This window comes from Physcomitrium patens, chromosome 7 (assembly GCF_059467195.1).
Source record: "Physcomitrium patens ecotype Gransden chromosome 7, ASM5946719v1, whole genome shotgun sequence".
Lineage (NCBI taxonomy): Eukaryota > Viridiplantae > Streptophyta > Bryopsida > Funariales > Funariaceae > Physcomitrium > Physcomitrium patens.
The window spans coordinates 8,881,013-8,894,043 of record NC_143416.1 but is presented as its reverse complement, the minus strand read 5'-3'; the positions used below and the strand labels follow the sequence as shown (position 1 = coordinate 8,894,043).

The window sequence follows — 13,031 nt, the reverse complement described above, 5'->3', positions numbered from 1 at the left end:
ATTGTTACAATTGTATGGAAAAGAAGTAATAAAAACAATCTATTTATAACACAATAATTTTACAAAAAAATATTTAAAAAAGAAAATTCATGATTTAATATAAAATTTTAACTTAACTATGTCTTTTATTTTTAATCTTTTTGTTTTATTATGAATCATTTTTTGAAATTTTCTTGTAATTTTGTTTTCTAGAAATTTTAATTTTTTAATCCTCTTAGTTGTTCTCTACACTACAAGGTTTTTCCTTTTGGTCATTGTATGAGTTTCTTTATTAATTTATTTATTTCATTTGGATAAATTATAAGATATCGAAAAATATCTCAATAATAGATGGATCAGGCAGGGTCACGTCAGGTGATGAATATCATCAACACATCCATCCATCGGAGAAGCTGCTTCTCGCATCAAAGTGGGTTATTAGTCCACATTGTGTCCGACTCCGCATCCACCCAAACAAACGATTATAGGATGGCGCAGTTCGATTGTTTGGATTGCTGCTGGGGAATACAACAGCAGCAATATGGAAAGGCACCTGGGGGCATATTCTTACTTACACAAAGCTCAGAGCGCCAGGATCTGTTCACGATGAAGGGATGGATCTTCCAGGGCAGATCCGGAGCAGGAGAGAGAGAGGGAGCCTTTCTGCTTCGGGGATTAGCCGCGCACCATCTGCAAAGTCGCGTCAATTCCTTAATTACAAGACTAGGGAAAAAAAAAAAAAAAAAAAAAAAAAAAAAAATCATGTGTCAATGGATGCTCCCAGTGCACTTCCTGTTGGACCGCTGCGCGAAAGGACCACCAGCTCAGAATTTAGAAACCTGAGTGGTCGATAATTGTGGGTTACGTCGAAAATGATGGTGTTGTGGTTTCAATTCAGGAAAGTTTCCATACTGGATCTCGGACTTTAGGACTCCTAGCAGCACATTTAGATTGTGTCCCAAGTGTGTCTTTTATCTTGGCTTTTTTATTTTTTTTCTTTTTACTGCCAACCCCCCAAAGCTTCGGAACTGGGTCGGGATTCTCTGAGCATGAGGTCCGATTTTCCAGGCGGATCTGCCGACTACGTGAAATGCAAGATGATCAGTGATACTGCGTGAGTTGAAGCACAGCCATGAGGCCATCTCGAATTGCTGCAGTTTTTTCTTCGATGGCTTGACCGGATACAGCTCGGGCACAGAAGCACCACCACGCTTGCAAGAGGATGTGTCCTTTCTCAGAGGTACCATGTAGCTTTGCTGCAGAGGTAACCGTGTGGCATGATCAAAAACACCCCAGAGCTGTTTCAGTTGCACGACGAGATGTTTCGTAATCAAATCGTGGTCCACATCGATCCGATGTGCAACGTCAACGCCCCGTTCACGAATGTTTGCAATACTCAACCAAAAACCAGATTTTCTTTCCATGAAACGTGTAACGTAGGGTTAAGTAAAGCATATTCTCCAGCAGATCTCGGTAAAGTAATATTTACATGATGTATGGCTCAAGTGAATTTCCCAGTAGTTTGACACTTCCTGACGAAGTCATGAAAAAATCCCTCATTAGTTACAAATTCTATCCCATATCGGAATTCTGTAGCCGAATCGAGTATAGACCAAATTACGATGTGGAGAATAGCAGTTGGGGTAGATTTCACCCATCCTTCTCGGGAGGATGAACTAATCAACTTGAAGGCCCACTAGTGCAGATGAAATGAATCGAAATGGCTCATTGACTTTCTTGAGCTTTACAAAAACTGCAAAGCTCATGGATTCCAATACTTCATTTCATCTCAAGATCCAAACTGAAGTCCTGGCTTGTTCAAAAATTGGACAGTTTTATGAGCGCCATAACTACTCAGGTTCTCACAAAAAGTTGGCTGCTCATCTTATAATAGATCTCAAAACCTCAAAAGATATACCAAATTCAGGCGTGCTAGGACGCAAATACTGAGATTTCGCACCTGGTCAACTACGAGTGTCGTGTGCCAAACTGGAAGTTCCAGACGGCCCGCCCCGCTCGGCGCGTAGTGCCTTGGATACGACTCTGAGGTGATGAACCGCGTTTCAAGCAGTGTTGCCGCCAGTCATCGAACGTGATTTTCGCAGTTTAGCTCACATGTTGACAATCAGATTGGAGTTCCAAGCACTGTTCCCCCATTCTCTCCGTTCCTTCAGGGTAGTTGCGCTGCAATTGGAAAAGTCGCTTTTCGCGTATAAACCCATCGCGAGCTTCCAAATATCATCTTCCACTGCAGCAAAGGTTGGTCCTCTAGCGTTCGTAGTAGTTTGAGTGTTGTCTCTCATGACTATCTAGCAGCAAGCGAGTTACCTGTTGGGTTTTGGAGTCATTTGTCCCGTAGACGTGCTCTACTAGAGGATCATGACGATGGCTGCATTCGGCGTTAAGCAAACCGTTGCTCTGCTGGTTCAGCTGGCGGTGGTTGTCCACTCGGTGGTTGGTGCACCACCTGGGTGGCAGGATGCGCACATCACTTACTACGGCTCGCCCAACGGTGGAGGGACACAAGGAGGCGCTTGTGGGTATCAGAACACAGTGTCACTGGGATACGGATTCATGACTGCGGCGCTAAGCTCTCCTTTGTTTCAGGGTGGAAAGGCTTGCGGTGCCTGCTTCCAACTCCAATGTGCTCGAGTTCAGGAAACCCGAACTGTGAAGAATTGGTGCCATGATTACTCGAAGGCCATCACCGTCACCGCCACCAATCTGTGCCCCCCAGGATCTGAAGGAACATGGTGCGATCCTCCTCGGCATCACTTCGACTTGCCAATGCCCGCTTTCTTGTCGCTTGCAAGGCAAGAAGGAGGAGTTGCTCCAGTTTACTACAGGAGGGTGCAGTGTTTGAAGAAGGGCGGAATCCGGTTTACCATGGGAGGCAACCCTTGGTTTCTGATGGTACTTGTTCACAATGTTGGCGGTGCAGGCGATGTAGTGGCCGTGAAAGTGAAGTGCCCCTCTTCTGGGTGGTATGACATGTACCGGAATTGGGGTGCATTGTGGACCGTGCAAAAGAAGATGGTGGGACCCTTATCTTTCTTACTCACCACGGGCGACGGTCGCAGATTAACTGCCTACAATGCAGTGGGCAACGGTTGGACTTTCGGCCAGACTTGGGAGGGCGCTCAATACTAGTTATGAACCTTAGACCTTGCGGGCAGCGATCTTGCTTCTTCTTCAACGCCGAAAGGAGGCTCATGCCAGGTGATCCGTGATGTGCTTGGGGGGTGCGCTCATAGCGCAGCTGTATGTAGCTGCCAGGCCGCGCAGAGAGCTTGCGAAGATGAAGTTTTGATCAGATGGGTCCTCCTTGGCGCGTGGTCAAGGGGATTGCATGCAATAGTATCTTAGGCTGGTGTAGGTTCATGTTGCCAGGAGGAATTTCTTGTTCCTCGTGTGCTGGGAGTAAGTAGGAAATCTACATTGTTGGAAATGGCTGAGCAGTGCTGAGTAAATTTACTGCCGCCTTAATTGAATGATTCTTGAATTAGCTGCGTGTTGCGAACTTTTGTTCAACGAAGTATTCGAAATTCTGCAATACAATGGGGCTAAGGGCTATTGGTGTTCAATTCTTTTTAACTCCTCCTTGATTAAGAGTTTCGGACTAAGTTGAAATGCACACCGCTTCACACAATCTACCCGTTGCGGAAAAGAGCCGCAGATGTTTCAAATTCCCGTTCTGTCATTTCAACACGATTCTTTGGAGATCCAATCTAGAGCTCACTTTGGAACTTCATCTTTTACTCCTGCATCTATATTATATTACATTACTACTGCACTGTGCATTCTCACAGTCAAGGTTAAAAGTGAATATAAAGCTATCAACTATCACTCTAACCTCGCGGTCCTTAACCTTCCAAGGTTTGTTTTTTCTTTTTCTTCTGTCGTAGTGAAAACTGTCCTGATCAGTAGATATGTAGAATTCAACAGGATTACAAGCATGGCCACAAGTAATGACAAAACTCCCTGTCATTTCTTCGCCTCCTTCGCTCTAACTTCTTGTTGGTGGTTCTGTTTATTAATTCACCTGTAGAGGATTTTGCCGCTTCTCCAACCAACTAACATCTGTGACTAGGAACTGTAACACATTTGCATGGAAGGAGGACATGAACGATAGAATTGAGACATGACCCAGCTGAAAGACTCCTTCCAAGAGTGCGAATTCATCAACTCAATTGTAGAGCCTTTGAACAACGCTTTGACCTCAGACAAGGCACAATGCGTTTATATCATCCCACTTGGAATAGTATGGCGGGCATGTCTATTTAACTGCTTTTATTTAAATTTGAACATTGTTTTTTTTTTTTTTTCAAGGGTTTTGATCTATGCACTTAGGCAATTGGCTTGGTTAACGTGCATCCTATTTTTGAGCCTGGCAGTTCCCAGGAATAATCATTTGAGAATAATCAACCAGTGCATTCCGGTCGGTTTATCTTGTCCTCAATTTTGGTGTGGACGATTTGACGCCAAACAGTATGCTGAGTTGAGTTCATAGTCCCAATTCAGGATGTTTGCCTGAACTTCATGCATGTGTAATGCGGTAGTGTAGAATATAGTTCATGTATTAAATTATGACTCATGTACCTAAACCATGAGCAGTTCTATTTTCACATAGCATTTCTGAGCAAATTCTCAAGGGTGTCTTGGAAAAAGAGTTTTCTTAGAAATAATGCCAATGTAAACAAGTAAATTATTTTCATTTTTTTGAAAACAAACAAGCAGCCTCCTTTGCTATCAAATTGGAATGAAAAATAGAGGCTTGATAAAATCTCTACACAAAGTTGGCTATACTTAACTTGCATGGTAGGATATAGTTCTGTTTTATATCTTGATTTTTGTCTCTTGAACATAGTTTATTATTTATAGTTTAAGTATTTTTAATCTTTTTCCAATAAGATCTGCCACAATCTATCAATCAAAACCAAATTATTTATCAATTTCTTTATTTGGAAATTTTTTTTGCCTAAAATTAAAATTGTAGCATTACTCCCAAATTATCCACAAATATTCACTATTAGAGACCAAAGCACTTTTTTGTCATTGATGGTACCAAAGGACTTGGCCAAAAATGATTTGTTGGAACTACATGGCTAGCCATAGAGTGTTGATTGGAACATTTTACTTAGATAATACATAATGTATGATCTCCACCCTCATATTGATATGCAAATCTAAAATTTGTGGGTGCATGATTTAAATGCATATAAAATGCATAGATGATATTTATATTTGATGTTGTGTCCTATTTTCTATATTTATGTATTCACCAAAATTCTTCCAAGTCATATTATTCATATAAGAGTAGAATCTTTTTTGGCCTTACTTTTATTCTAAAGTACAGACTACTTCATGCCAAAGTTTAGATTTGCAATTCAACTCTATTCATTTATTTGGATTGAAGTGCACTAAATATATTTTTTCGAAAAACCTTACATCATAGCAGAGATTGATTTTTATTTATTTATTTATTTATTTATTTATTTATTTCTCCTCTAAGGAATACTTAGTTTTCTATGTAAAATCTGTGTGGTCAAAGTTTAAGCTTTCTATAATAAAAACATTAAATATTTTCTTATAGATGGATTTATCAGTTCTTTATCTTTTAATATCTTAATATTAAGTTAAATGAGTTGGAACTAATTTTATTAGGTATAATTTCTTCTTAAATTCACTGGTAGAATAATAAATATATTATTTTCTCTATAGATTGTAAAAACAAATCGTCTTGTCAAAAAGTCTTCAATAAGTTGAATGTAATTAATTTTTATGATTTCTTAGAAGGCTTTAAAGAAATCAATCCTAAATTTGAGTGGTCATAGTATTCTATTATTAAATAAATCTTTAATAATAAAATAAAATAAAATAATTCATAGAATTTCTTCCAAAGAGTTTATGCCTTTGTCTTCTAAGTTTCTTTGATAAACATTGGAAATTACAGTTTTTAGTTGTGTTTTACTTGCATTTATTTTATAATTTTTTAACCTCAAATATAATAGAATTTAAGTCCTATTATTTCTATTTTTTCTAGTTTTATATTTATTTTTTTCATTATGATTTATTTTAGTTTTTAAATTCTTCTTTTTTTTTCTTTTTTCTTTTTTGTATGTAAGAATTATCAGTTAATATCTATTTAACCATAGGTTGAGTTCTTTGGTCTTTTTTTTTAATATATATTAATAGAGAAGATTTCTTGATGGAATTTTTAATCATTTTAAGATTAGAAATTTTGAAGATTGGAATGTAATATGGAATATGTTTTTTCTAACCTTATTCTACATATATATTGTTTTATTCATTTATTTTTGGCTCATATTTTGAAATAATTATTTGAAAACCTATAGAATCTTTTAAATTTGTGTTATTAAAAGGTGATAAGTTATATTTATTTTAAAATTTAAATTTAAATTTTGACTTTTTTTTTCGTCTTAAAAAAATTTTAAGCTTTTAACTAAATAGAAGTCTATAGGAAGGTGAAATTTGGTTGAAGTAGCTCATTAGCAATTAATTAGATAAATTTATGTATTTTTTAATGAATCATTGTAAAATAATAGATTAGTCAAATACTTAAAAAAAAACCTTAAACATATTGAGTTGTGCTATAATTTTTTTTAAAAAAAATCTTTAACTTTCTCAATAAAAATTAATTAAATTATTTCATAAAAAAATACCTATTAATATTTAAGTTCTACTTTAGTTTATTCTAAGTTCTTTTCTAAAATAAAAATACCTTTATTATAACTTTATGGCTTATCTTCAATGTTTTTATTCATATTCTAAATTTTATCTAATATCTGATCAGAATTTTTTAATTAAAAAATATTGTAAATACTTTATTAAAAAACCCTTTTACTTATATTATTTTTTACATATTAATTATCATTTCTAATATTTTCAATAGGAATATTTTACAAAATGGTTCAAAATTTTAAATTTTCTAATAAAAAATCCAACAAAATATACTACATGTAATAGTTTGAAGTCAATAAGAATTTAAATTCTACATTTTCTTGCTTTATCTTTAATATGAATCTATCTAAGAATAGCTTTAAGAATATGACATATTACTTACTTTCAAAAAAAATGACCTTAGTTTCTTACATTAATATTGTTTAATATTTGATTTAATATTAGTATAAATTTATATAGTGGTTGTGGAAAAAATATATTTTTTAAATTAAATAAGCTAATAAGGATTATTAAGCCTTTTTATATAAATTGATATTATATTAAAACATATTAAAATAAAATTAAAATAATATCCAATGGACCCCTTTATGAGAAAAGTGCAAAACTTGTTAAGTTTGATGTAAGAGGAGAGTTTGTAATAACAACTTTTTTTTAGTCTTATTTTGGTTAATTCAATTTTGTTGTTGAAAAGTGAATCTTAGAAAGACTTGATTTGAAGAATTATTTTTCTTTCATTTATATTTTTTGGTGGTCCTATTATTAGATACTTCTTGGTTATTTGAATATTTATGTTGGTTGAAGCTAGGCTAGTTAAATTCTTCTATGCAATTGATATAGTAGTGGAGTTTGAGAAAATGAATAAGACAGCTAGTCCTATATTTGGATCTGTTTTTTATTTTTTATTTTTTATTTTTTTTAAGATTGATCAACTCAATACAAGATGATTTGCATGCTTAGTAGATTATTTAAGTTGATTAGATTGACAAGCAAAGAAGATAGTGTGGATTATCATTTCTTTAAAGAAGATAGTGTGGATTAATATGTTATTTAAATTTAATTTTTTTAAATAAATAATTATATATATATATATATAAAAATATATATTATTTTAATAAATATATCAAAAAGTTATTTTGTTACATAAAAAGATAAGTATTTTTTGATTCATAGTAAAAAATTACATATTTTTATAGTAATATCAATGCTAAAACAATTATAGAATATACAAGGATAATGTTAACATAATGTATGGAGTGTGACCTTTTTATCTTTTTTTTATTTTCTTTTTATTTTTTTACAAGCTTATTTTTTATAATATCTTTTATATAATAGACTTATTTGTAATTTTTGTGAGCATGCGTGGCTACTTATGACATTAAGAGAGTTGTGACATTAAGAGAGTTTTATAAGAGTCAATATTATTAAATCTTGTTTATACAAGAGTAAATATTTTGGTTTCAATTTAAGGTCTAAATAATTATCAATTATCTTTTTTTTTCTTTAGTAATGATGTTTCAAGGTGGCTTTCTAATTTCATTTGATTTTCTTAGTGGTTAGTGTTTGATGATTTAATTTTTAGATGATCTAATGTGTATACTTATGTTGGTCCCATCTTTGTAAAAAAAACTACCATTAAGTGATGATATTATCTCTTTTAGTTGTTAATATTTTATAAAGCAATGGTTTTTTATTGATCTATTATATATTGGTATTGGATGTTGAAAAGATATTAACGTGAGTTTAAATAAAATTATTTTTGTGATTTAAATATTTTTATTTTTATTTTTTATAGTTATTCTAATTATTTTTATTATATTAAAAAATTACTAAATATATTATAAATACACTTCTATAAATATAATATTAAAATTAATGTTAATTTAAGCATATTGATAGACTTATTTACAAATAAGATTTTTAGTCAATTTCTTCTAGGTTCAAGTTATAAAGACATCCCTATTTATTATATGCATACATATTATATCTATACAAACATCCAAAGCTTCTAATTGGTTAATTTGGATCTTTTTTTCTTTATCTCAATGTGAATCTTGGTTCCCTTTTTTTCTATTTTTTTGCCCCAACACAGGTTCTACACTTCTATCTCTTTTTTGCGATAGCGTTGATTCCAATCCCCTCTTCTCTCTTTTCCATGTCCCCATGGCAAGACTTGCGTTGGGACAATAATGAGAGAGAAGATGTGTAGTATCCATATAAAATGGATCTAGTTCACCCAATAAGATGCCTTGGGTGTATGTATATAGACATAATGATTTGTGTATAGCAATTTAGAGTGTACTTGTAGCCTCAACCTTCTTTCTATTGCAACTAAGACAAGAATTTTGAATAGATCAATTTGGCATGATTAAGTCAAGTGATCATTTTGTTATATTTTATATTTCTTCTAATTACATAAGAAATTAAAAGATCCTATAAAGGTGATCCACTAAAATAATATTGATATAATTATCTAATGTTATATACTTTTATTTTTAAAATGAATTTATTTGCATACTATGGCATGTTTAAATTTCTATATTGCTATCAATTTCATTTCTATCATTAAATTATTTTTCTTCAAGGGATTTCTTTTGCCTAAATTCACAATAATTACAAATAATTATAAAATCATATTTTATATTATTCTATGACAATTTCTTCTATATATAATTTGATTTTTTTGATCAATTAATTTAAAGTATTGAGGTTTTAGAATTCTCTAATTTAAAAAAATATTTTCTAATAAATATTTTTATATAATAAGTAAATTTTTTAATCTATTTTGATAGTTTATTTATTTTTTATATTTTATTATTTAACATACAATCAATTTCTTTGAAAGACAACTCTCAATTTCTTCTAAAAGAAGTATCAATAGAAAAATAAAATTTCACTTACTAAATTATTGTTATCTTCTTTTAATAGTATTCATAATTCTTATTTTATTCTACTGCTCACTTTTCAAAAAAATTCTAATATATTCTAAAGGCAAATCTGAGTAGAAAATTCAATTTATATTTCAGAAAAAGGTGAATATAAATGGATCGAAATTCAATGTCTGTTCTTGATTTGCATATATTCATATTAATGGATTTTGTAAATTTAATACTTTCAGTTTTTTTACCAAATTTAGTGTAGTATTAATGATTAGAAAAGAATACTCTTTTAAATTTAATGATTATATACTAAGTGCATTTTAAAAAGCATGTTCTTCCATATTAAAATGCACTTAGTATATGATTACATTAAATTATCCAAAAAAAATCTTTTGAAACTTTTTTTTATTATTAATGATATATGGAAAAAAAAATTAAAAATTTATGAGTTATTTAAAAAATTTATTTTTTAAATTTATAGTTTAATTATAAATTTTAATAAGAAAAAATTAGCAAAGCATTGCAATAATTTTAGAAAAATAAAATCCTAAATAAGGTGGTAGATATGTTGGAACATAATGGTTTTTTCTTTGCATGAAAAAATTATCATAATTTTAAATAGGATTTTTTATTATTATTATAAATAATTATATTAATACTTATATTTTAATTTTATTTAAAAGAAGTAGAATATTTATCTATAAAAATCTAATTTAAGACCTAAAAAAACAAAAAATAAATTAAAATACGGAAGAAGAGTTGTACTTCACATTATATTATTTTTTATTGAAATATTTTAATTGTATATTTTTATTAATCCATGTTTTTGAATATTTTCAGAAAATAAAAATTAAAATTAAAAGGTTATTTTATTTTTAAAAATATTAAAAAAATATCTTGGTTTAATATATATATATATATATATATATATATATATATATATATTATAGAAAAATAATAAATTAATAAATTTAATTTAAATAACCAAATTATTTTATTGTTCGAAATGTTTGGTGTTATATTGCTTCTAAATTGTCTAAAAGCACATTCTAAATAGAAGAGACCAAAGATTTACATGCTTTAGACTTAATAAATTTCTTTATAAAAATCACTTAATATAATGTGAAATACAATTCTTCTTCCAAATATTTTTTTAATATTTTTAAAAATAAAATAATTATTTAAGAATTAAGGCATGATACACAAATAGAAACATAAAACCTTAGATACACGAATAGAGTTTCATGAATAAACCTTAGATACACAAATAGAAAAATAATTAGAAAAGAAAGTTAGTCTTTATGTTTCTAAATTTCTTTGTGCCTTTTAAAATTATCAAAATCAATGTACAATAAGTTTTATGATTTTTGAAATAAAAATCGTGAAATTATTATTTATTTTACATCTAACTATATTATTCTAAAAATATATTATTGTCTCTTTGTTTCAAAAAAATTATATCTAAGGGATTCTATCTTATTTTTATTTTAATCTAATAAGAACTTCTTTAAAGAAAAAAAATTAAGTGGAATATTTTAACCTATTTTATTTTATAGAGAATAATTAAAAATATCTAATTTTAAAGAATTTTATTTTATTAATATAATTATTATAATTATCCAAATTACAACTTTGGTCAAAAAATATCTTGAATTCTTAGAACAAATTGTAAATAGCAGACATTATCATATATTTAATATTAATTTTATATTTTCATAATTTAACATCTAAAGAAATAAAATAATTATTATTATTATCTAATAATTTTTTTTAAAAAATATATATATATTTTTAATATTATTATAAAAATAAATGAAAACTTTGAAAAAAAAAACATTTTTATACTACTAAAAAAAGAAAGTAAATAAATAAGTAGTTATAAAATAAATAGAATCTAAAACGTCTATTATTAATTACAAAGAAGGTAATCTTTTTGAAATAAGACTAAAATATAAGAAAAGATACAAAATTGAGAATAGTCTCAATGTTGCTAGTATATATACAAGCTACCAAGGTCTTTTTTAAGCTTTCTAGAGACCACTAGGCTTATAGCTCAAGTATCAAATTGTAGATTACTTCCAATACAACTTTTTAAAGTAATTAATTTATAGAATAAGTTTTAATAGATACATGACATATCTATAGGAATTCAAATGTCTAACTTTTATCTAAGAGATTTTCTTAAAATTTCTCAAAAAAAGATATTATTCACTAAACATATTTGTATATATTTATATTTATTTCTATTTATTAAATAATAAATATATCAATTATTTGTAATTTTTTAATTTTATATGTCTCTTTTGTCTTAGAAGAATTTTCTTAATCATAATAAAATTATGTAATAGAAGCTATAATAATAAAATCTATAACAATGTAATTAATAATATATATATATATATATATATATATATATAGATATACATATATATTTTATATTGAACATAAGAAAGTTGGTTTAAAAAAATTCAAGTATCTTACTTATCTTCTTAAAGATGATTGTCACAAACATACATATTTATTTTAATATTCTATATGATTAAGTAGAAATAGATAAAAGTAGATTTATTTCACAATATTTTCTAGAGATACTTTTCAGAAGCTTCATAGGCATTGCTTTGACTTATCATTAATTAATAATGTGTTAATTAATGATATGTTAGTTTAATATTTGAATAATAAATTAAAAAATTATATATTTTAGTTGTCGCATAGTTTTTAACTTAAAGTTTTGAATCCTCAATAGCATGAAAAAAAAACATTAGGAACTAGAGAACATCTTGTTCTATTTTTTCTTAAATTGATATTATTTATTTTTATTGAAATATTAGTATTAATATGTTTATATATGATAAAATAATATAATTAAAATAAAACAAGAACTAAAACTCAATATTATTAGAGCTATAAAAATAAATTTCTAAAAAAAGAACTTATAACTCTTAATAAAATCTAAACTGTCAATAACTAGATCTTTTTATTATTTCATTGGAAGATTTTTTCTATTGGTTGATATCCTAAATAATGATTTTTTTTTTTTTTTTTTTTTTTTTTTGTATGTGGCCAAATCTTTTGCTTAATATGGGTTATTATTTAATCTAGTGTGATTCAAGGTAATGCATTTTTGGAGCTAAATTATTGTACAAAGCTTTGTATTACCATTATTCATAGGACTTTATGGATTACATGCAAGGATATAAGAGCTAATTTAAGCCGTAACTATATAGGTGCAAGAAGTCATCATGGAGATATTAAGAGAGGACAATTACTTGATTACAACTAAACAAATTATAAAAACAATAATTTTATTAATTAGATCAAGAGTACACAATATATTCTTCATCTTGTTAAAACAGCCAAATGTTCAGAATTTGCAATGCATAGATTAGAGATTTTGTGTGGCAAGTAGATTCAAAAAGATTTATAAATATGCAAAAAATACTAAAGACACCGGTAATGAATCTAATTTTTCTT

The 13,031-nt window shown here is 28.7% G+C and overlaps 1 protein-coding gene across 1 annotated transcript; it reads left to right on the top strand.

Moving 5' to 3' along the window:
* Nucleotides 1-2,224: 2,224 nt before the first annotated feature.
* LOC112284459 (expansin-A11) lies at nt 2,225-3,563 on the top strand. Its single transcript, XM_024524267.3, has one exon. It carries the CDS (start codon nt 2,359-2,361, stop codon nt 3,127-3,129), a length of 771 nt encoding a protein of 256 aa, XP_024380035.1. The 5' UTR covers nt 2,225-2,358; the 3' UTR covers nt 3,130-3,563.
* Nucleotides 3,564-13,031: the final 9,468 nt, after the last annotated feature.

Coding starts and splice junctions, on each gene's coding strand:
- LOC112284459 (XM_024524267.3), top strand. CDS start 2,359: ATGACGATGGCTGCATTCGGCGTTAAGCAAACCGTTGCTCTGCTGGTT.